The sequence below is a fragment of the Paralichthys olivaceus genome, chromosome 13 (genome assembly GCF_024713975.1).
Source record: "Paralichthys olivaceus isolate ysfri-2021 chromosome 13, ASM2471397v2, whole genome shotgun sequence".
Classification (NCBI taxonomy): Eukaryota; Metazoa; Chordata; class Actinopteri; order Pleuronectiformes; family Paralichthyidae; genus Paralichthys; species Paralichthys olivaceus.
Window position 1 is genome coordinate 975,230 of NC_091105.1, and position 22,271 is coordinate 997,500.

Below are 22,271 nucleotides of genomic sequence, written 5' to 3' on the forward strand. Positions count from 1 at the left end.
ATAAAGAGTGTGTTATTAGTCATCCAGGTTGGATAAGGTTTAGGTAACAACACTTTCTCCAGCCTTGTGTCTTTTAGTGTCCGTCGAAGGAAACCGATGCACGGTTACATTGTTGGGTTCTATCTATTTCCACTTCAGCTGAAAACCAGTTTCACAGCTCAGGTCTCCTCAAAACCTCTGGGTGAGAAAATATTGACTTGTGTAATTTCTTCTTTTCTCCTGGAAGTTGTCTCGTGTCCAGCGGCTTCGAAATCTTCCTGTGAGACCTTTCACCGAGGAAGATGTCAGATCATAAAAGCTCCTATTTTGGCATCACGGACTAATTTAAAGACCATCATCAATTACTGCTGATTATTATTGCTGGAGTTTTCAAGGTTTACGATGACGCTGTTTCACTCAGCTTTTTCTGAATGAATGTTCGATCAGCTGCTGATATGTGATCCTGAAACCAGCTTCATCCCCTGAAGCATCATTCAACCAGTGCAGCAGGCGGTTTATCCTTATTTGTTTAGGTAAGAGATAAAAACTCATACATCAGTCATCATTCACATGTGCTCTCCCAGCAAAGGATGATGGGAGTTGTAGTCTTCACTACAGTCAGATTCTCCAGGTTAGAAGTCAATCAGTCGAGCTGCAGCTAACGTTTGCTCAGCTTGTTTGTCTGAAAACTTCAGATCCAGACGTCCAATGACTAAAATCTGCTTCAAGTATAAATTAAAAACCACCAAGATCTAAAAAGTGAATCACAAAAATATGACACTGATAAATAGTCACTTTTGACAAACACGTGCACAAAAAGGATTTTTGTCAGTCGACCAAATGAAACCCAGGATGCAGGACCTTTCTTATTGTAATATTACGACGTGTACGTCTGAACTGCAGAACGACTCGGGAACGAAAGAGAAAATCTAAATTGAATCAGAAGAGATGAACAAGAAGACCAATCCCACTGCGAGCAAGGAGTCGCAGCCACGTCTGTATTCAACCGGCATCTGGAGACTCCCTTTGTGAAACACGAGGTTTACTGTGCATGTTCATTTGCCAGATTCTCAGCAGGAGTCCGTTCTTGAACTGAAGCTGCTGATTGTAAATGTGATGTTTTTCACCCCCAAGTTAATTCTGTTCAAGTCAGCCCCTCCCCGGGGGTCTGCAGCTCGCTGACGCTCTTCCTAATGAAGCTGCAGATTCACACAGATGTTTCTCTGATGTTGTTATTTCTGCACGCCCACTGGATTTTTGAATTAGCTGAGCGAGCGGAGGCAGGAACAGATTTCCTGGATGAAACCTTGACAGGACACTAAAACCTTCAGTTTTTCTCACGTCTGAGGGGGAAAGGAGAAGTCGTCGCTGCAGCTCTTCTTGTCTCTGTGATAAACGAGCTGCTGCAGAGGCCGTGGACCACTGACATGTTTTAACCTCAGCGAAGATTCCGCAGAAGCCTAGAATATTTCAGGACTTTTAAAACAAGTGATGGAAGATTCCTAGATCTAACCCCTTTGTCAAAAAATGTCTCATCCTTCCACCACGTTTACTTGAAGGACGTTCAGTAGTTTTGGTGTAACCCTGCCGACACACAAACAAACACACAAACAAACACACAAACCTGCTCTTCTCCTTCTCTCTTGTTGATCTGCTCTCACTGACTCATGAATATTTATGTTTGTTTGAGCTGTTTATGATGAAACAGAAGAGGGTCGGACTCTTCCTTCAATTTATTTAAGAGTTACTTGTTTCCTGGAGCTTTTTCTTTCCTGCAGACATCTAAAAAATATATTTTTATTCTAAACATACAACACAACTCTAAAAAAACCTTTGACTGAAGCAGCTGACGGGTTTGGTGAAGCGACTGGGCAGATTAAGGTCCAGAGACAAATTCCTCACACTGGGATGTGAAGCGCTGGAGCGAAGACCCCTGCAGTGACCTCCGGATTAAAGATTACCCACCACACACACACCACACACACACACACAAACACACACACACACACACACACCACAGGATTATGCTTTTGTTTCCTTGTGTCCTCTGCTGCCAGAGGAGCCGACCCTGCAGATGTGTGATACTACGACACGTGGGCAGTGTTTACTTCACTCGCAGGTTGAAGTAAGACTTGGCTTAAAGTTAGGAAACAGGTTTTACAAACTGTTGTGGAGAACGACCGGCTGAATTACAACGCTGACGACCAATCGGATTGTTCTTCTTCTGAACTCCGGAGAATCTCCAGACATTCTCTGGAGGGGCTGTATGTGTGTGAATGCAAATGTCCGAGTGAGAGCCTCCGGACGTTCTCGGGAGTCTCTCGTGAAAAGTATGCAGAAGTTCCTCCTCAGGAGGATTCACCGCAAGCTCGTGCAAAAATGAAAAGACAAATGCAAATATCTCAGGAGGACAAAGTGGAGGTGCACGCGCAGAAGATGTCAGGAGAGTGTTTGAGGCTGATGTCAGTGGATGTCCTCTGACGCTTCACCTGAAGACTTCTGTGCTGATGAACTGGTCTGGAAATGTTAACTGATGAATTCAGCTCAGTTTGATCCTCAGAAACAACACATCAGGTTTATATGAAGTAAAATAGGATGACAACTCCACAAACGAAATAATCAGCATCAATAAAGTACAGAGGAAGTAACGGAGTAAATGTACTTAGTTACATTAGCACTATGGGCGGAGTGTGAGTGTGTGTGTGTGTGTGTGTGGGGGGGGGGGGGGGGGGGCTGCTCTGTCATCATCATCATCATCATCATCCTCCGAACCGGCGGAGGAGACGCTTCAACCGTCTCTGCAGAGCGGAGCAGAGCGCACGGGTCCACGGATCCATCCTCCTGCGCGCGTCGGGGAGCCGGTGCGTCGCTGCCGGTGCGTCGCTCCCGGTCCTGGACTCTTCTCTCCTCTTTCGTCGGGAGGATCCGAGCTGTGGTTCCAGCGGAGAAATGTCGGAGCTCATCTGCAATTTAAACCCGAAGTAAGTGGAGTTAGTTTCTGATCTGAGCGTGTGAGTGTGAGTCCACATCTGGAGGAGGAAACTGAGAGGAGCTAAAACTGATCCTCAACATCCTCCTCCAGAACCAGGAGCTGGTGTCCTCCTGTGAAAGAGGAGTGGATGTGGCAGCAGCTTGAAGGCGCACAGACTGTGGACAGATCTGCTCCGTGCGCGCTGGAGAGTGTGTGTGTGTGTGTGTGTGTGTGTGTGAAGGCTGCAGGATGTGGAAAACAAAACAAATCCTGACAGGCTTCAGCCCATAGCTGCGTCTCTGTCATGGTCCTGACCCAGGAACATAAAAACCTCCAGAAATAAACAGCTCACAGATCTTTACGGTCCGTTTCCGTGGAAACCACAGTTCTGTGTTGTCTCTCAGAATCTCTGACCTCGATCCCGAGTTGAAACAAGTAAAACGTGAAGAAGAACAGAAGCTGCAGATTAGAGTTGGATTAAAGAGGCAGTTTGTTTACTGTTACAGCTGTTGTCCCATGATGACATCATCTGTCTCTCACTCCAGGAGGGAGGAGTGTCCATCATCCATCCATCCATCCATCCATCCCTCCATCGTTATAGATTGGTTTTAATTTGTAGTTTTTCTTCTGTGTTTTAATTTCAGGTCATGAAGTGACTGTTTCTCCGATGATTGACAGCAGCACGCTGATCATGTTGGACCCAGCGGAACCGGCACACTGCACCGTGTGCTGCTGTACGCTGGCCAACAAAATCCTCATGGTGCTCTTCATGGTGCTGCTGATCTTCGCCATCTTGTTTGGAAACTTGGTGACTCTGGCTGTGGTTTTAGGGACCAAACACTTCCACACGCCACAGGGATACCTGAAGGCGTCCCTCGCCGTGGCTGATCTGGCCGTGGGGACATTCGTGGTCCCGCTGTCCGTTTACGCCGAGGTCTATCTCATGGTGACCGACTCTGCACCAGAGTGGACTTCATACAACTCGCAGGTGGTGAGTTTCCACCCGTGCAACGTTATCGGCCCCATCTTTGCCGGCTGCACCTTGGTCTCCATCACAACCATTTTTCTGCTGACGATGGAGCGGAGCATCGCTGTGTTGAGGCCGCTGCACAAGGACTCTGTGATCACTCGGAAGAGAACCACGACCCTCATCGTCCTCTCCTGGGTGGGGAGCTTCTTCTTGGCCGTGTCTCCGATGGTTTTCAGCAGCGAGATCGTGCTGGAGTACAACTCCTGCAGCCGCATGTGTAACTACGCGCTGGGGGTCATCGGCGAGTTCCCGAGCCAGGCCTGGAACATCCTCCTGCTGTTCCCCGCCTTTGACTTCACCCTCCTCGGTGGCACTGTGGTGATAAACGTCATCTCTCTGTCCAGCATCAGGCAGCACTCGAAGCGCAGGAAACACCTGGCTGTGACCGAGTACCAAAAAAAACCCAATCCCACCTTCTCTGACATAAAGGCAGCGAAGACCATCGGGACTCTAACGGTGGCGTTTACAGCATCGTTCACCCCCATCGCCGTCTTCGTAGTGGGAAACGTTTTGGGGAATAAATGGTGCAACTTCTCCTTTTTGGCCTTCTGGATTCTGGCCTCCAACAGTTGCTGGAATGTCATTATTTACAGTGTCAGGGATCAAAAGTTCAGGCTTCGAGCTCACAAGCTCCTCATGAGAAAGAAAAGAACATCAGGGACAGACGCTCAGTCCTGAGCGGGACTGCATGATAAGAGATGTGTCTGCATGTCTTCAGATTGCTGTTGTGGAATCACTTTTCTTTTCTTACGTCATAAAAAAAGCATGAAGTGTGAAGTGTTGGATGTTCTTCATTGTCTCGTTGTGAAAACACATCATGTTAAAAAGCTCAGCCTCTCCCCCACAGGAAACACTGACGCTGTTAAATCTCGTGATGTCTCAACACTGATTGTCCTTCTGAGACAATATCAGGTCAAATCAGTGCAGCGACGCTGACACAGATACGATTCTGCCAAAGCTTCTGCTCCGTCCTCAAGACGACGGGTTCATTTCAGAGCATGAACCCATTTCTCATGGAAATAACGAAGTGAAGAAAATTGGTCTGTGGGGAGGAGATGGAGGGAGGAGATGGAGGGAGGAGATGGAGAGAGGAGATGGAGGGAGGAGATGGAGGGAGGAGATGGAGAGAGTCGTAGGTGCTGTGGCTGTGAATGTTTGATCCACACACACATTTTCCACCTCTGCTGAAAATCCTAGGTTTCTGCGTCTTTAGTGTCTGACATGCATGAGAGGGAAGAGAAAGTAACAGTCGCTGCTCATTCAAACTGCTGCATTTGTAAAAACTCACAGGGCTGGAGTTCAATTCTTCTATAGAGCGAGAACCTGTTACCTCAAGACTCAAATATCAATAAAATATGAATTCATCAAAGATTTTTCAATGAAATAAAGTTTCTTATTTAACTTTGAAGGGATCCTGGATCCTGCTCCACGGTCCGGGGTTTACTTTGCTTTCTTCTTGTGCTGACGTCAACCAGTGACGTCTTCGCTGAAACTGCGATGAAATGAGAAGAGAAAACAAGGAAAGGTGAACAATCACCGAGTGAGTCAGAGCGAGGAGCCATGAAGAGGAGCGAGGGCAGGAGCTCATGGTTCTGAGGAGGAAGAGGAGGCAGAGAGATGAAGAGGAGCGAGGGCAGGAGCTCATGGTTCTGAGGAGGAAGAGGAGGCAGAGAGATGAAGAGGAGCGAGGGCAGGAGCTCATGGTTCTGAGGAGGAAGAGGAGGCAGAGAGACGAAGAGTTCAAGTCACCTGTTCTCAGCCTCTTTGAACTCAGGAGTGAACACGTGATGTTCACGGATTCATTTCTCACAGGAAGTGAACACGTGATATTGTTCTCAGTTCTGTGATTAACTGTTGATCAGTTCGATTTAGTCCGACTCTTCTTGACTCTCCTGAGACGCTGTGATTCAAACCTGCATCGACCTTTCAATTATGCAACAATCACTCTCTCACAGACACACACTCACACACACACACACACACACACACACACACAGTAAATTGTGTCATGATCTTGAATGCAGTTTTTGTTTTTAATCTCTCGATGACATAATGAAGCTTTTTCACATTTTCTCTGATTTCTCAGAATAATTCATGAATCTTGATGGAAAATAAACTTTGTAACAAAAGTAAAGTGTCTCGAAAAATAAACCTACAAAAAACTTCAGGAGCTTGGTTTTTCCTCTTCAGGATTATTTTCTGAAACATCGATGGAGCGAATGAATGAGAAATGTACTTTTAGGACTGAAGCTAAATAACACGTCAGTGTTTATAAAGAGAAACGTCCAGAGACAATGAGACGATGACAGTGGTTTTAAAATGTGAACTCTCCTCTGACTCTGAGTTCTGGAGCAGAAACTGATTAAGGCTCCATGTTGTCTGTGCAGCTGGTGTGTGTTGATGAAAACAACCAGGCTCCTCAGTTGACGTTCATTAAAGGTCTCTGTGTCGACAGTCGCAGCTTAATGCAGAGGAACGTGAGGCTTAATTAAGGCCTAACGAGGCGCCCGTCATGTCACAGCTCAGAGAAAACCTCAGTCTGACATCAGAGTATTTACAGAGAGGATTCCGCTCCTCTGTTAGTAATTCATCATGTTCATGACTGTGACTAGTTACACTCTTAATCATCTCCCAGTTCACACCTGGTTTGTTTCAGAGCTTCAGGTGTGAACGGTTCCTCGGACCAGAGGAGGAGTTCTGGGTCTGGATCAAACTGAACCTGGTTCTGTTGGTTCACAGTGAAAACACTTTGTTGGACAGTTTGGACCAATCACAGGAAGTAGAGACACATCAAACCATAGAAGAAGAAAAGAAGAAGAAGCAGCTGCAGTCTTCACCTCCACCGACATGTTTGAATCATGAGGACGTTCATGTGGTGCATTTGAACTAGTGTGTAGTACTGTAGAGTACTACTGTAGAGTACTATTGTAAAGTACTACTGTAGAGTACTGCCACTGAAGGTGCTGATGCTGGTAGTGATACATCATGTTACCATGACAACCAGCGCTTCATTCATGCGCACCACACGCCCACTCAGAATCTGTGAGGAAAATTCTCTGAGATTATAAAAACAAATCTGTGGAGAAAAGAAAAGAATCAGTTCCAACTGCAGAACTCAGATTTAATGTGGAGAAGAAGTTTGTGTGAGGATCTTTTCAAACAGTGACACAGTCGGACGTTAGCATTGTGGGAGGGCTGCTTAGCGCCACCTGTTGTTCATCTGTTACTAAAGCAGATCACACTGAGGTGACTCAGCTCCTCAATCACATCTGCACATGTATTCACAGTCACTGATATCATGTTGAGTCACTTCCTCGTTTTAATGTGACACATGAATGAGAAGTGTAAAGTAGAAATCAAACTGAAATACTGGAGTTCAAGACAAGTTGTAATCAAGTAAATCCACTTGTCTCGCCATTTATTTCAAGACGCTGGAGATATTTCATCGTCACCAGAAGCCAAACAACAGACTGATGATTTAATGTTGTGTTTGATTTGAGGGTTAATCCACACGCACGTCACATTCTCAGTGTGAAGAGCAGCGATTGTTCCTCCGGTTCATGTGCGTGAGTGAAACCACAGACGTTCTGGGCTCAGTTTGGTTTGACAGCAGCTGCAGGAGGACGAGTTTCCACACAAACAGTCAGAGGGACGAGTGTGAGTCCAGACGAGCCTCCACAGGTGGACTCAGATGTTCACCATCCATCTCGTGATCTTCAGATTCTATTCATCGATTGGCTCCTCTCCTCCGAGTGTCTCTCGCACAATTCCACATATCAGAGATTAAAGAACAAAATGAACAACAAAACTCTCAAAATTAGTGAGACTGATCATCTGATACAAGAATAATACTGCGAGAGTTTGTGGTGAAAGCTTTTTTTTTTTATGATTCACAGAAACGCAGCAGGCGACGACTCCGTCACGACAGAAGCAAATTTGGAAGAGTCTCATGTTAAAATGTGTGAAGGAGGACGTCCGCCTGTCTTCATGTCGTGCCTGTGAGGTTTTCTGAAGAGGTATTACTGTACTACATAATACTATGACGACCAGCAGCTCTCAGAGGAGCGGGCCTGGAATCTCTGGGGGGAGGTGGGGGTGTAGGATCAGCGTCAGTAGGTCTTCTTCCAGGAGCGGAAGTAGAGCTGGATGGGGAGGAGGGGGTTTCTGTTCTGCAGACTGGGATGGAAAATATCAAAGTCTGCCCTCCTCACTCTCTGCAGGTAATCCTCCAACACCACCTGCAGCACACAGCACCACACTTCAACCACGTTCTTAGGTGGTATCACATTTAACAACATTAAGTTCTTTTAATGTCATTTTAAAAAGTCGTCTGTGTTTGTTTTCTCATATTTACTTTCAGGCTGATCATTTGATATCTGAGTGTAACGGCCCTGACTCACCGTCAGCAGGAAGGCCGGAGTGGCCGCTGCTGGAACGTTGCGGCTAAATGATCGCGCCTGAAAGAAAGAAAACACATATTTAAAATGTTCTGATATCAGATGTTGCCCAGCTGGTTAATCCCTCTGTCAATAAATAATCTCAAACTTTAAACTATGAGTTCATTTTCAATGATCTTTAAATGGTTTGTGTTCTGCGTGGATTAATTCCACTGAAGGACTATCAGACTTCCACCATGACTAAAGCTCAACATCAGCATGTTGCACAACGTTAAAGAAAATCTTTCATGTCTCACACAGAAAACATCACCTAACTGAAGTTGGCCACAACCTAAAAGAGATTTTCTGTCCTGTCGGGCTCCAGAGATGAAATCAGAAGTTACATGAGTTTTATTTTACTTCCAAAATATGATAAATACAAAGGTCGAATCATTAGAATCCATAATGACAACAAAATTAATAATGTTTCCCCACGCAGAAGCCATTAGGCGTTTTAATGACTAACAGAACCTCTGTAGAAACCTCCTCCCTTCTCCTCCTCCAGTTAATTAATGTGGTGCTTTTCTAACTCAGTCAGAGGCGGCAGAAGACAGGAAACACATTACCAGCATTAAAAACACTCAGCGAGAATGAGCAAGGTTCAAACACAACACAAGAGTAAAGGCTGATGAACGTCTGAGCAGCTGCTTAATGAAAAAAGCATCAAATGTTCAGGACGTCTCTGAGCTGCCGCTAATGTTTGCTCAATTTGTTTCTGTGAAAACCTTCATCAGCAACATCGAGTTCAAAAATGCTGTTCCTGTGTATGTGTGGTACGTACGTGTTGTAAATGTACGTGAGCCTGACTGGCGATGTCGTACACAACATCCCGGACGTTCTGCTCCCGGCTGCCACGGATGAAGTCCTCCTGAGAAGCTCCGTGCTGCAGGAACACACCAAAAACAATCTCACGACTGCCTTTACTTCCCTGCTCCAAAGACACGAGGCTTTATAATGTAACAGCTGCTGAAGGTCACGTTCAGAGGAAACACTCATCTTTTGACTCGATAACTTTTACTGAAGTTTAGACGCTGCACTGGTACGTTCACTGTCGGAGGTCTACATGAACGCTGTCAGTGGCTCTTCAGTCGTCTTGTTCTATTCATTTCCTGCTCGATTGATATTCCCCATGTGATTCTCATCAAGTATCAGCTGCACAGTTTTTTTTTTTTTTAGACATGAGCTAACTGGTTCATATGGCGTGAGTGCAGGAGGGGGGGTGTAGGCTGCGCTCGGGAGGCCTCGGGTCACGAGCGTCATCTCTCTGGCTGAAGATTTTAAGGGCAGAGCCTGCGTGCTTCATGCTGCAGCCTCAACACATCTGCCCCCCCCCCCCCTCTATGTGGGACAGATGGCCCAGACAAAGGTTGTGAATCGTTTGCAGCGTTATTTGTTTATCTGCATCGTGCACGCATCTCAGGCAGGAGGGTTCAACTCTGCTCTTTATTTGCCGTATGTTAGTTGTGCAACGATCTGATCTCTCACTGTCGTTTTTTATCGTTTTGAACTGGATGACAATTTAATTACTGAGTCGACAAGAGCTTAACTGACAGCGTGTCAGGACTCAGCCATGATTCAAACGTGTGTGGGATGTGTCTCACGTTATCTTTGGGAGCAGCTTTCAGAAGTAAACCTGCAGGTTGAACTCACTCACATCTTCACTGAGTTAAGTGTTAGTCAGGGTAGGAGGTGTGCACCTACTCACCAACATGCAAATGTCCATGGGCAAGTAGACTTTCCGTCGGCTGCTGTGATAAGGAGTCGCTCTGAGACACGTCACGATTCCCTGAGCTTTACCTATGTGACTGGCTGCGTGGTCGGCGTGGACGTTTTTCAAACCTGTGAGAGAAAAGCAAATGTGTAAGTCTTGGAAAAGCTTTGACAGACTTACTTTAACTAGAGTGGTTTTCTCAGCTGAAAGTCTGAACCAGGCTTCATGTCACTTCCACTGTTTCAATTTGATCTGGTTAGTTTTGGCTTCACATTGTAATTTAAAGAACTTTAAATATGGACGTCCTGTCGTCATCACCTACCTGCACAGTGCTTCCTCTGGGATTTGATTTAGCAGTGGGTAAAGTCTGGGTCCTAATTACATCTCATTAGTGTCTGTTATTATTGTGCCATGTGAGGTCAAAGGTCAAGGTCATTAAACACAGACCTCAAGAACTAACTAACAACTTTGACAATTATCCATGAAATGACTAACGATGACGTGATGATGTTTTAAACCTCAAAGACTCAAAGGTCAACTTCTCTAAATATTCAGAAGAGAACCAGGAGGTGATTCTAGTTTTATTTATAAAACTAATAACTAGTCAGAGGGCAAACCTGACGGAGTTCAACAGGTGGAATGTATTTAGAAAGAGGACACCAGCAGCTTGTGCTAACAGCTCTTACTTGTCTCACCTAAACACTCCAGCAGCAGGTATATTAAAGAGGACTGTGTGTTCTCTGAATACGTCTCCAGCTCCTGAAGGTTCCTGTAGGCTTTGTCATCCAGATCCTTTTCCTAGTCAAACACACATACTCAGTATTAACCCCTTCAGCGTTTCACTTATGACCTCTAGTCAGTTTTCAAAATATCTGTGAACGTGTGAAGTTAATTCAATTGATTGATTCTCTCCTGAATCCCTGTGACCTCAGCTACACATTGTTTCAAACCACTTTTAAATCTGCTAGATCACTAATGTGAAGCTGCACCAAATGGTGCCAAACTCATAAAAACACTCTCCTGTCTGGTTTGTTTTTTTAATCAAGAACCATGAGTTATTACCTCATATCAAAAATGTATTAAATATCAAAAATGTTCAAATTAACATGTTAAAGAAAGTGATAAACATTCCTGGCTCTGCCCCTCTACATGGACCCACATCACATTTAAGTTAAGAAATCTTTATTATTATTTGGTGAGGGATATTTTCTGGGTTGTAATTTGTAACCTCACCCCTAGATGTCACTAAATCCTACACACTCCTTTATTGGGGTTAACGTCCCCGTGTGTTACCCACTGATCGAACGGAACAGGAAAGAAAAAACTAAAAACAAGACAGAGAATGAAAGACGTGCTTCAAAACCTGTCGTTGTTATAAGTTCACTCCAGAGCTGAGTGAACTGAATCAACACGTCATTCAGTGTCTTACTCTGTCGGTTACGATCCTCAGCAGCCATCTCTTCGTCAGGTAGTGTTTCCTCGCTGCCTACAACACATTGTTCAGTGTCAGTCGGCAGAGTTCAACATTAATTAACATCCCTGAGTTCATGATGAAGCTGAATCTGGACACAGATGAGAGAGAACATATTCTACTCTGCACTCTATGGGATGATATATACTAGATATTAGTAAAGAGTAAAACCTTTCTGATAGATAGATAGATAGATAGATAGATAGATAGATAGATAGAGAGCTCTCTCTCTATATCTAGAGCTCTAATATTTACCCTCCACAGCTCTGCGGTGACTGGCTGATTCGGAGGCTCATCTCTGTAGATCTCTTCTATGGCCGTCTTCCAGAACTGCATCCGCATCAGACCAATGGTCTTCTGGGAAACTGAATCTTTCACCTTTTGGTGAAACATAAGAGGGCAACTGTTCGACGAGTCACTTCACTCAGTTCAGCGTGAAACACAGATTTGATTTACAGCAACATATCACAAACATGGCAGCAGTAACAGTCAGATCAATAACACCCCCCCAGTCTGTCTGTAGGAATACCTGCCTGTGCCAGCTCCACATTAAAAGCTCTCAGAGCCAAGGAGGAGCGCCGGGCCTCTTCTGGGAGGAGGAGGGAGGACACAAAGCCATCATAGTCTCTGGACCTGTGGAGGAGGAGGAGGAGGAGGTGAGGATAACAGGCGGGGGAGAGAAAGTGAAGGGACACACTTCACTTCCACTGTAGAGAGTCTGACAACTTTTCTACCCTTTGTACAGCTCTGTTTAATAAACACAGCTTTAAGCTAACTGCTGCTCTGTTTAATAAAAACACAGCTTTAAGCTAACTGCTGCTCTGTTTAATAAACACAGCTTTAAGCTAACTGCTGCTCTGTTAATAAACACAGCTTTAAGCTAACTGCTGCTCTGTTAATAAACACATCTTTAAGCTAACTGCTGCTCTGTTAATAAACACAGCTTTAAGCTAACTGCTGCTCTGTTAATAAACACATCTTTAAGCTAACTGCTGCTCTGTTAATAAACACAGCTTTAAGCTAACTGCTGCTCTGTTTAATAAACACAGCTTTAAGCTAACTGCTGCTCTGTTAATAAACACATCTTTAAGCTAACTGCTGCTCTGTTAATAAACACAGCTTTAAGCTAACTGCTGCTCTGTTTAATAAACACAGCTTTAAGCTAACTGCTGCTCTGTTTAATAAACACAGCTTTAAGCTAACTGCTGCTGTTTAATAAACACAGCTTTAAGCTAACTGCTGCTCTGTTAATAAACACAGCTTTAAGCTAACTGCTGCTCTGTTAATAAACACAGCTTTAAGCTAACTGCTGCTCTGTTTAATAAACACAGCTTTAAGCTAACTGCTGCTCTGTTTAATAAACACAGCTTTAAGCTAACTGCTGCTCTGTTTAATAAACACAGCTTTAAGCTAACTGCTGCTCTGTTAATAAACACAGCTTTAAGCTAACTGCTGCTCTGTTTAATAAACACAGCTTTAAGCTAACTGCTGCTCTGTTAATAAACAGCTTTAAGCTAACTGCTGCTCTGTTTAATAAACACAGCTTTATCTAACTGCTGCTCTGTTAATAAACACAGCTTTAAGCTAACTGCTGCTCTGTTAATAAACACAGCTTTAAGCTAACTGCTGCTCTGTTAATAAACACAGCTTTAAGCTAACTGCTGCTCTGTTAATAAACACAGCTTTAAGCTAACTGCTGCTCTGTTAATAAACACAGCTTTAAGCTAACTGCTGCTCTGTTAATAAACACAGCTTTAAGCTAACTGCTGCTCTGTTAATAAACACATCTTTAAGCTAACTGCTGCTCTGTTGAATAAACACAGCTTTAAGCTAACTGCTGCTCTGTTAATAAACACAGCTTTAGCTAACTGCTGCTCTGTTAATAAACACAGCTTTAGCTACGTGTTGCTCTGTCAATGAAAATAGCTTTAGCTAGCTGCTGTGTTAGCATGGACCCACCGGACCAGCTGCAGACAGAACTCCTGGTTGTTGTGTGAATCCTCCGTCGCGCTGCTCTTCGCTCTCACGATCTGAGTCACAGCCGCTTGTTGTCGACAGAAGCTGCCGGGCGACATGTTCCTGTACAGCGAGGCTCTGCTGCTCCATGAGCCGAGCTTCACTCCAGCTGCCATGTTCCCCTTCAACGTCCCAGCTTCACCTCGTGTCACGTTAAAAACATCCCCCTGCGAACCGACAGCCGCGGACCTAACGTTCCGCCCAGCCTGAAGATCTTTAAAACAAACGCGACGTTTTATTTCTGATCTTTGTGTTAAACTTTATTAGCATTAGCCGAGCGTAGAAAAGAAACTACAATGGTCCCATCTACATAAAGACACTTTGGCTTCACTTTTAGCGAGCTGTCAATCTTTATTCACAGTCCGTGTTGTTCTTCCATTTGTCTGGGATGCACTTATTTCCTGACGACAATAAAAATTACAATACAAAAATGAGTCGTCATATAAAAACCAGTCTGATTAGTATTTAGTCCAAAGCTGAGCTGTCCACCCAGTCCCACACGTGGACGGAGCCGTCTGAGGCTGCGGACAGCAGCGTCCGCAGGCGATCGGGATGCCAGACGTGGTAGGTGACAAGGGGGACGTCAGACTGTCGGGATGACACCACGTGCCCACGGTGCTCAAACAGCGGCTGGGCTTCCTGCAGCTCTGTCCTCCACACAGATGTGTTGTAGATCTGAACCGCTCCACTGAAACCTGCCAGAGAGAAGTCGGAACATTTAAAACTTCATGTCTTTATTTGCTTCTTAATGGAAAATACTTGTGGATGAACCATGGATGAAAAATGACAATTAATTATCAAAATAAAAATACACTTAAAATGTTTTATTGACTAGATGAGAAAAATAATACATATATGTGGAGCTACATCATTTTTTGGACGGGGGCTTATTGTCGTTTCCCCCAGTTTCAGTATTAATGCTAAGCTAACAGGCTATAAGCTGAGGCTTTGTTGTGTCGATCTTTTATCTCAAACATGGAACTAATCTTATAAACTACGTATAAATACATTTTCATCTTGGTGTTCAGTCTGAAACTCTGCTTTCAGTGTCAGAGAAGGGACAGAGATGTGCTGACAAGACTTTTTATGTTTACATGTTATCCAGACTATTTCTTTTTGATTTCTTGGATCAGTTTTTCAACTTCTCCGTGACACTGACAAATACAGAGTGTCAGAGTCCCAACATCCAGCATAAACTGACCTGACACTGCCACACAGTCATCCAGAGCTGGAGCCCACGACAGCCTGACATCATCCAGGCTGCTGCAGCGTGTCTGCACGTCCAGCCGTGCTCGACTCACGGCTCCTCGTGGGTTCCTCAGGTCAGAAACCACCGCCTCGCCAGAGGAGGACAACCTGATGACCCTGCAGCTGGATGGGTCTGGACCTGCAGAGGTGTCTGTCCACCATAGAGCTGATTTGCCAGAAGCTGGTGGAGGTGAAATCTGAGGCGCAGAAGACGTCCGAGTGTCGGCGACGTAAATGTTCCCCTTAGAGCAGCCGGCGAGGAAAACACTGTCATTAACAAACTGTAAGGAACTCAGAGGATCTGCTGTGTCTGTCTCTGTTGGGACAAAAAGAAAAAAAGAGACGCGTAGTTGATGAAAATGTTCCTTTAACACTCCCCTGTAACATCATTAATATATGATGAGACGTCAGACCAGTGACAAATGATGACAGTATTGAAAACTCTCTGCTGAAGGACTACCGGAAGAGACTGAGACACAACTGGAAAAAAAACTTTTGACGGAGCAAAGTCATTTCATTTCACTCAGCTGCTCCGATTGAAACTAACTAATAAAACTGCTCCATGCAGATCTCTCAGTGTTACCTAGTTGGTAAAGCGTCTGTCCTGAGGTCAGCTCAGTCAGCTGGATGTCGCTGGTCAGGGCTCCATGGAGAATTTGTGGCTGTGACCAGAGACGAGCTGCGATCCTGCTGCCTCCTTCTGAAACTCTGCTCCTCCTCTTGACGCTCCCCGTTCTCCGGATCACGTCTGACATCGTACGACAACACACAGAAGACGACCAAATGAGTTTTAGAATGAAACAGCCTCTAAACGTCTGAAGCAATTACATTGTCAGTCAGTAGAGCTCATTCCTCCGCAAGGGTCCAACAGTCTTCTTATCAAACCACATTTACGTCCACGTCATCGTTTCCAAACATCTCAGTTTCTGCCCGTCCAGACTAAAACGCTGCGACAGAGTTTCCAAACTAAACAGGACCAGCAGCGTTTCCAACCTTGGACGCCAGTTGATCTGTAGCAACGCTGATGTGCTTACATACAAGAAGCGTGGATGAGGCCTGTGAGCAGAAAACTGAACCATGTAAGAGCACAGAGATTAGCTTCAGCTAAACTAAACTCACCGCTGTCGTCTCCTCCGAGCTCCCACACCTCCAGGTCGGCGCTCCGCCCGTCACTGGTCACAACACACCTTGAAAAACAAAGACAGTGAATCTAATTATTGCCATATGCAAATGTAATATCACCGGGTTAATGTGCGCGTCACAAACCCACCTTGTACCCGGGACGTGTCTGAGGCAGCGAATGGGTCCCTCTGCGAAACCACCATGGACAACTTTAAAGTCCCGCTCTGCACAGAGACCCTGAACACATCGACACAGCAGAGTCTCTGGTGTTATGATGCCTGAATCGGCCGTTTCTAAAACATCATCCACAAAGTTTGGACCTCTGTTCTGTTCATTACCTTATTTTCATCGGCAAAGAGTTTCAGAGGCAGACGAAGCTCCAAAATTTCATTTTTAGACTCAGTGCATCCTGCGACACAGACGGCTGCAGAACACAAGAGACAACGATGCATTTTACTGCCGGATGTGTTAAACTGAAACAATCAGTCGATAAACTGAGATGACTTAATTATCGAGCACATTTAAAAACAGCAAATATTTAGTGTTCAAGTGTTTGACCAACTTGTGGTTCTCAAAGGTTGATTAGTTTTAAATGTATATGTGTCTGTTTGATGCTTTGTGTGCAGGCTGCTGTAAATGTCACAGTCTGACAGCTAATGAAATAAATTCACTCACTCTTCCCTGACGTCCACTCGATGACCTGTGTGGGATGTTCCAGCTGATACACATGAAGATCTTTGTACCTGGAGACAAACCAGAGAGTTGTCAGTGTCTGAATTCATCATCATCATCATCATCAACCTTTAATAATCTGGAGGCCGTAGACACAGCAGCTGGATGACAATGTGCTGCAGGAGCATTAGAAAGATGTGTGAAAGAAAATACCTCACTATAATACTAATACTTTAATACTAATACCTTAATACGCCATTATACATGCATGGTGTAAAGGCCTAATCCTTCCAGACATGTCTGTACAGACACGAGGCAGAGACCCTGTCACTGATAAAACTATGAAGTCTGATGGAGACAGGCTCGGTCCCTCACGTGTCCCCTGGAGACATGTTTGCCTCTGGGCCCTGAAGTCCCCAGAACAAAGTGACAGACGTTAGATGAAGTCATAGGTTCAGCGACGCTGCCTGAGTAAGAACCCGGCGGTGGTGTTCTGTGTCTCGGGTCTGTTTGAATAAAACCAGAGGAGCCATGATGCGTGTACGAGAGTTTCAGTGATGACCCCGCTGAGTCCTCGCTGTGCTAACCATGATGCTAACCTGCTAGCAGCGTTACCGTTTGAATAGAGCTTGCAGCTAAGTGGTTAGCATAGCATGAAGTTCACAGACGAAACAAAGAGAAGGAGAGAACGCTCTCACGTTGTCAGGGACTCGATGAACCAGTCATCCAGGATCTCCTCCTGCTCTCCCTCCATCGTTTCTCCTCCGCTCACACCAGCCCGTCTGTCTCTTTCCCCACACTGTCTCTGATTGGCTCAATCCGGTCTCGTCTCCGAGACCTGACCAATCATAGCTCCTCATGCCGAACACTGACCCAATCAGAGGCAGGGGCGGGTCTTCACCCAGCTCTGTGTTTTTAAATCAACTTTATTAACAGCACCGAGCTACGACAACACAGAAGACAATCAAACAAATCTAATAAGAACATTAGCAGAAATTAAATGATGAAAAAAAACATAAACTTCAATAATGTAAAAAACATCGAGTGTTTCAGAAAGTGAATTCAGAAGCCTCTGAAACCTGTGTTCTGTATGATAACCAGCAGGGGGCGCCTCCACTGATAGATAGTCTATAGAAAATGACTGGTGGTAGTTTCTGTGTTTAACCAGCTAACTGAGGCAGTGATGAGAGAAAACGTTTGTCTTCCTGGTGTTTATTCTTCTTTTAGAAATGTATTTGAAATGATGTGAACATCTAATAACGTGACGCTTCACTGCTTTGTTCCTCTCAGTCGCTCAGTTTTCTTCCAGAACAGACAACAGAAGGAGACAACAGCCGACACTTCAGTCTTCAATCTCTCCGTCTGTTGTTTTCTCGTTCTTCCTCCTCCTGCCGCTCCCCCTCCTCCTCCTCAGTGACCCCTGCTGTCCGAGGCTGAGTCAGACTTCTGTCACCCTGTCTTCCTCAGTCCATCACTCTTCTGTTTCAGAGACGCCTGATCCAGCGCAGAGTCAGCACTGAACAATGCAAACACACACTGTTTAAAATCCACTCTCACTTTACAGATTCATGGGGACGGGCTGGAAGTATCACAAGTTCTTCTGTCAGTCACATTTTCGTTCCAGTTTCTGAACGTCAGTCCTGATGTTTTCCACAGACCCATCTGAGCTGAGGCTGGACCCGGAGGTCTGTCGGCTCTGAGGAGGAAGAGGAGGAGAACCAGCTGCACTGGCAGGCGTAAGCCCGGAAACCTCTCCTCTTCTTCAGTTTGGCTCGGAGCTTCTGACGGTCCGGCACGTTGTTCCTGTGAGGACACAGGAAGACAAAGACAGAGCGGAGGAAAGTTTAATCTTCATCGACGATATGACCTCAGTGCTCAGATTTCAGATTCAATGACGGATACATTTAACAACTAGTACTGAGGGGTAAATCCTATCTGCTGCTTTATGACTAATAACTAATTATAAGATGATGTTTTTGTTGTTCAGTTTTAAGATTAAAAAAGTTTCCTCTGAAGTGAGAACAGGAAGCTTGCAGACTCACCTGAGGAACAGGTAATCACAGGACGAGTCCCACTCACAGTCGTCAAACATCAGCACCCTGAAGTCACAGGATATACACCTCAGCTGGTCACAGGACCTGCTGACACACACTCTGCTCAGTTATGATTCATTATTGTCTTTTATTTAGAAGTTGTTACACATTTAGTCACACTAAGGTAAACCCACAGTTCTACCATAACTTGGTGTCTCAGAGATCAGTTGTGTATTACCGGAAAATGATAAAAGTCTGTATCTTTATAAATAGTCATTTTTTCGCACCTCTTGGATGTGGCTGTTCCAACGCCATTTGTAACAGAACAGCCTCCCACGAACACAGGACAGCACCTGGACGCAGACCAGACATCTTTACACAGCAGCCACATTTAAGACGATCAAAAGAGCCAATGAAACGAGACGAGAACTTAAAATTTGTCATCACAGAAACTAGATTCGATTAGACAGAACCCTGAACATAAAATATTACTGTAAGAAAAGGTAATAAACTGTCCTTTTCATGTTGATTCACTAAAAATACCAAATATTTGGTTGAACAGTGCAACTTGATTCTGCAGAGCATTTCTGATTGACCTACTTTCTCCCTCCAGACTGAGACGGAGGCTTCTGCTCCGCTCGTGGTTCTTTAGGAAGTTTTTCTCTCTGAAATAAATAAAACACACCACATTTAGAAAAGGCACGTTCTTCTTCACCACACAGTTTTTAAAATTCAAATAAATGCAACTACCTAAATATTTAATTGGACATTATGAACTTAGTTGTTACAATCAAACAATATGTTTTGCTGTAATGTTTATTACAACATGTACTTCAGTAAAATTCAATGAGTAGAATTTCTCTTCAGTCGAGAGTTTTTCTGGCACTAACAGAAGGTTGTGATGTCACGTTTACCTCTGACTGGTGGAAACCTCCATGTTCGTCCACTAATTCTTCCAGAAGTTCATCGATGTCCTCAGTGATGCTGCTTATCTGCTCCACAGGGTTCCTGCCACAACATCCAATATGTATATGTGTGGTTGTACACAGTCTGTAGTTGTACACAGTCTCTGGTTATATAAACAGTCTGTAGTTGTATATAGTTATATACAGTCTCTGGTTATATAAACAGTCTGTAGTTATAAACAGTCTGTGGTTGTATACAGTCTCTGGTTATATAAACAGTCTCTGGTTATATAAACAGTCTGTGGTTATAAACAGTCTGTAGTTATAAACAGTCTGTGGTTATAAACAGTCTGTAGTTATAAACAGTCTGTGGTTATATACAGTCTCTGGTTATATAAACAGTCTGTAGTTATAAACAGTCTGTGGTTATAAACAGTCTGTAGTTATAAACAGTCTCTGGTTATATAAACAGTCTGTGGTTATAAACAGTCTGTAGTTATAAACAGTCTCTGGTTATATAAACAGTCTGTGGTTATAAACAGTCTGTAGTTATAAACAGTCTGTGGTTATAAACAGTCTGTAGTTGTATATAGTTGTATACAGTCTGTGGTTATAAACAGTCTGTAGTTATAAACAGTCTGTAGTTATATACAGTCTGTAGTTATATACAGTCTGTAGTTATATACAGACTGTAGTTATAAACAGTCTGTAGTTATAAACAGTCTGTGGTTATATACAGTCTGTAGTTATATACAGTCTGTAGTTATATACAGACTGTAGTTATAAACAGTCTGTAGTTATAAACAGTCTGTAGTTATAAACAGTCTGTGGTTATATACAGTCTGTAGTTATATACAGTCTGTAGTTATATACAGTCTGTAGTTATATACAGACTGTAGTTATATACAGTCTGTAGTTATATATAGTTGTATACAGTCTGTGGTTATAAACAGTCTGTGGTTATAAACAGTCTGTGGTTATAAACAGTCTGTAGTTATAAACAGTCTGTGGTTATAAACAGTCTGTAGTTATAAACAGTCTGTGGTTATAAACAGTCTGTGGTAGCCATAGACTGTGTGGTGGTAGCACGTTAGCTTGTAGCTAGCTGGGTTCACCTGAGCCTCCTCGCTCCTCCGGGCTCGCTCGTGCCCCCCCCTCGAGCTGAAGCTGCGACAGAAACGTTTCGACAAAACTTTTTTTCGACTTCGTCTAAAAGTTCGTCCAGATCTTCGTCATCGTCCATGTTTTCTTTCTTAGCCCATCCAAGCTAGCGCACAAGCTAGCCCACGGGGCGTTCGTCGTTGCTTAGTAACGAGAACGAAGCGGAAGTGTATTGGGGCTGCCCTCAAAATAAATCTCGCTTCCGTTTCCGTTTAAAAGTGTTGATTTCCACTTTATGTTGCACAGTTTAAGTCAGTGACGGAGTCAGTCAGTCAGTCAGTCAGTCAGTCAGTCAGTCAGTCAGTCAGGCCCCTCGGGTCTTTAAAGACTTTATTCCAGATGTTGTCATGATCATAATACTTCACTCGTCTCTGCCTCCTGTTGGTAAACGCTATGGGTTTTATTTTGAAAATAAGACCGGCAGTATAATTCTTGATCTACTGTGTCATGTGACAACAGCACCGTGTAAATTCAATTTTAAATTAAATGCACTTTAAGATTTCTTGTGTTCTTCTTCTTTGTTTAGTGGATTTGCGAGTGTAATCTATCAATATAGATACAGACTGGTTACTAACGTCAAGGTGCACTACCGCCACCTACTGTTGGAGCAGCTCCTGTTCAGTCTCTTTTATTTATTAGTTTAAATATACTGTAGTATTATATATATATACATATAAACATATATATATATATATATATATATATATATATGTTTATATGTGAGTGTGTACTATTCTTTGATTGTGTTTTTAAATTGTTGACTGTCTTTGATTTTAAACGAGGTTACATTCATTTATTTATTTCTGTTGATGTTTTGTTTTCTTGTTTTTATTTGTAAATTACTTTTGATCAGATGTTTGTTAAAATATGTAAATAAAGTAAACAATACAAAACATAAATAAAGGTATAAATACACACACGTGCACAGATACACTGAAGAAGTTTATTATTTTACATTTTATATTTACAGTCTGTGGTTCAGATCCACAGTGAACGGTGCGGAGGCCGATAGAGCAAATGAAGGAAACACATACAAATAGAAAAAACACGTACAAATTAATAAACAACTTTGACGACACGTGCGGCGCAAAAAGTTCATGAAAACACAGAAACAAACGGCAAGTAGAGAAAACAACACCAGAAATATTTCCAGGGGAACAAAGTTTCCAGGGAAAAAGTTACAGTGGCTCATTTATCTTAAGGAAAAGGAACTTGTGACTTTAAATAAAGACAGCAGTGACGTGGCTGGATGTAAAAACAGAAGTGTGTCACAAAGATTTATTCTCAGTTCCTCACAGCAGCTACAAGGGATTTTTATTTCTAATCTGTCGCACATTGAACAGATTATCTTGGAGATTCACATTTTTATCCACTACTCAACATCCACAGTTTATCTGAAATACTGAATATCACAGTATTAACAAACAAGTAGCACCAACTGTGGACGTGTGACGAAGAGGACAGAAGGGGAGGTAGTGAGTTTTGTCCTTTAAACACAGACGTGCTTCATCGAGTA

At 43.7% G+C, this 22,271-nt stretch overlaps 5 protein-coding genes across 8 annotated transcripts in view; 1 reads left to right on the top strand and 4 right to left on the bottom strand.

Moving 5' to 3' along the window:
- The first annotated feature begins 2,761 nt into the window (after positions 1–2,761).
- On the top strand, positions 2,762–6,150 carry LOC109647922 (olfactory receptor 4D9). Its single transcript, XM_069536938.1, has 2 exons — positions 2,762–2,960; positions 3,595–6,150. The coding sequence occupies exon 2, from the start codon at positions 3,618–3,620 to the stop codon at positions 4,656–4,658; it is 1,041 nt and encodes a 346-aa protein (XP_069393039.1). The 5' UTR covers positions 2,762–2,960; positions 3,595–3,617; the 3' UTR covers positions 4,659–6,150.
- Positions 6,151–7,347: 1,197 nt separating this feature from the next.
- Positions 7,348–13,875, bottom strand: ndufaf6 (NADH:ubiquinone oxidoreductase complex assembly factor 6). 2 transcript variants are annotated; one of them, XM_020109112.2, is made up of 9 exons: positions 13,558–13,875; positions 12,132–12,231; positions 11,854–11,976; positions 11,557–11,613; positions 10,823–10,925; positions 10,122–10,255; positions 9,198–9,299; positions 8,381–8,437; positions 7,348–8,218 (listed from the first exon to the last, which is right to left on the bottom strand). In XM_020109112.2, exons 1-9 carry the CDS (start codon positions 13,728–13,730, stop codon positions 8,090–8,092), a joined length of 978 nt encoding a protein of 325 aa, XP_019964671.1. In that variant the 5' UTR covers positions 13,731–13,875; the 3' UTR covers positions 7,348–8,089. The 2 variants fall into 2 exon arrangements, with proteins under 2 accessions (XP_019964671.1, XP_019964672.1); XM_020109113.2 differs by having other exon boundaries at positions 12,128–12,231; positions 13,558–13,782.
- Positions 13,848–17,509, bottom strand: wdr73 (WD repeat domain 73). 2 transcript variants are annotated; one of them, XM_020109111.2, is made up of 8 exons: positions 17,355–17,509; positions 16,660–16,727; positions 16,323–16,408; positions 16,133–16,221; positions 15,982–16,049; positions 15,446–15,610; positions 14,816–15,178; positions 13,848–14,309 (listed from the first exon to the last, which is right to left on the bottom strand). In XM_020109111.2, the coding sequence occupies exons 1-8, from the start codon at positions 17,408–17,410 to the stop codon at positions 14,080–14,082; spliced, it is 1,125 nt and encodes a 374-aa protein (XP_019964670.2). In that variant the 5' UTR covers positions 17,411–17,509; the 3' UTR covers positions 13,848–14,079. The 2 variants fall into 2 exon arrangements, with proteins under 2 accessions (XP_019964670.2, XP_069393038.1); XM_069536937.1 differs by having other exon boundaries at positions 16,903–17,424.
- Positions 17,510–17,564: 55 nt separating this feature from the next.
- cfap418 (cilia and flagella associated protein 418) lies at positions 17,565–21,045 on the bottom strand. Of its 2 annotated transcripts, XM_069536939.1 has the most exons (7): positions 20,710–21,045; positions 19,604–19,697; positions 19,290–19,354; positions 18,977–19,042; positions 18,699–18,794; positions 18,268–18,459; positions 17,565–18,172 (listed from the first exon to the last, which is right to left on the bottom strand). In XM_069536939.1, the coding sequence occupies exons 1-6, from the start codon at positions 20,835–20,837 to the stop codon at positions 18,291–18,293; spliced, it is 618 nt and encodes a 205-aa protein (XP_069393040.1). In that variant the 5' UTR covers positions 20,838–21,045; the 3' UTR covers positions 17,565–18,172; positions 18,268–18,290. The 2 variants fall into 2 exon arrangements, with proteins under 2 accessions (XP_069393040.1, XP_019964668.1); XM_020109109.2 differs by having other exon boundaries at positions 17,565–18,459.
- Positions 21,046–21,684: 639 nt separating this feature from the next.
- Positions 21,685–22,271, bottom strand: part of cd83 (CD83 molecule) — a 4,446-nt gene continuing 3,859 nt past the window's right edge. The window contains exon 5 of the mRNA XM_020109110.2: positions 21,685–22,271. This exon is cut by the window's right edge and continues 129 nt beyond it. Within this exon, the coding sequence (XP_019964669.2) occupies positions 22,245–22,271 (27 nt within the window). The 3' untranslated portion in view covers positions 21,685–22,244.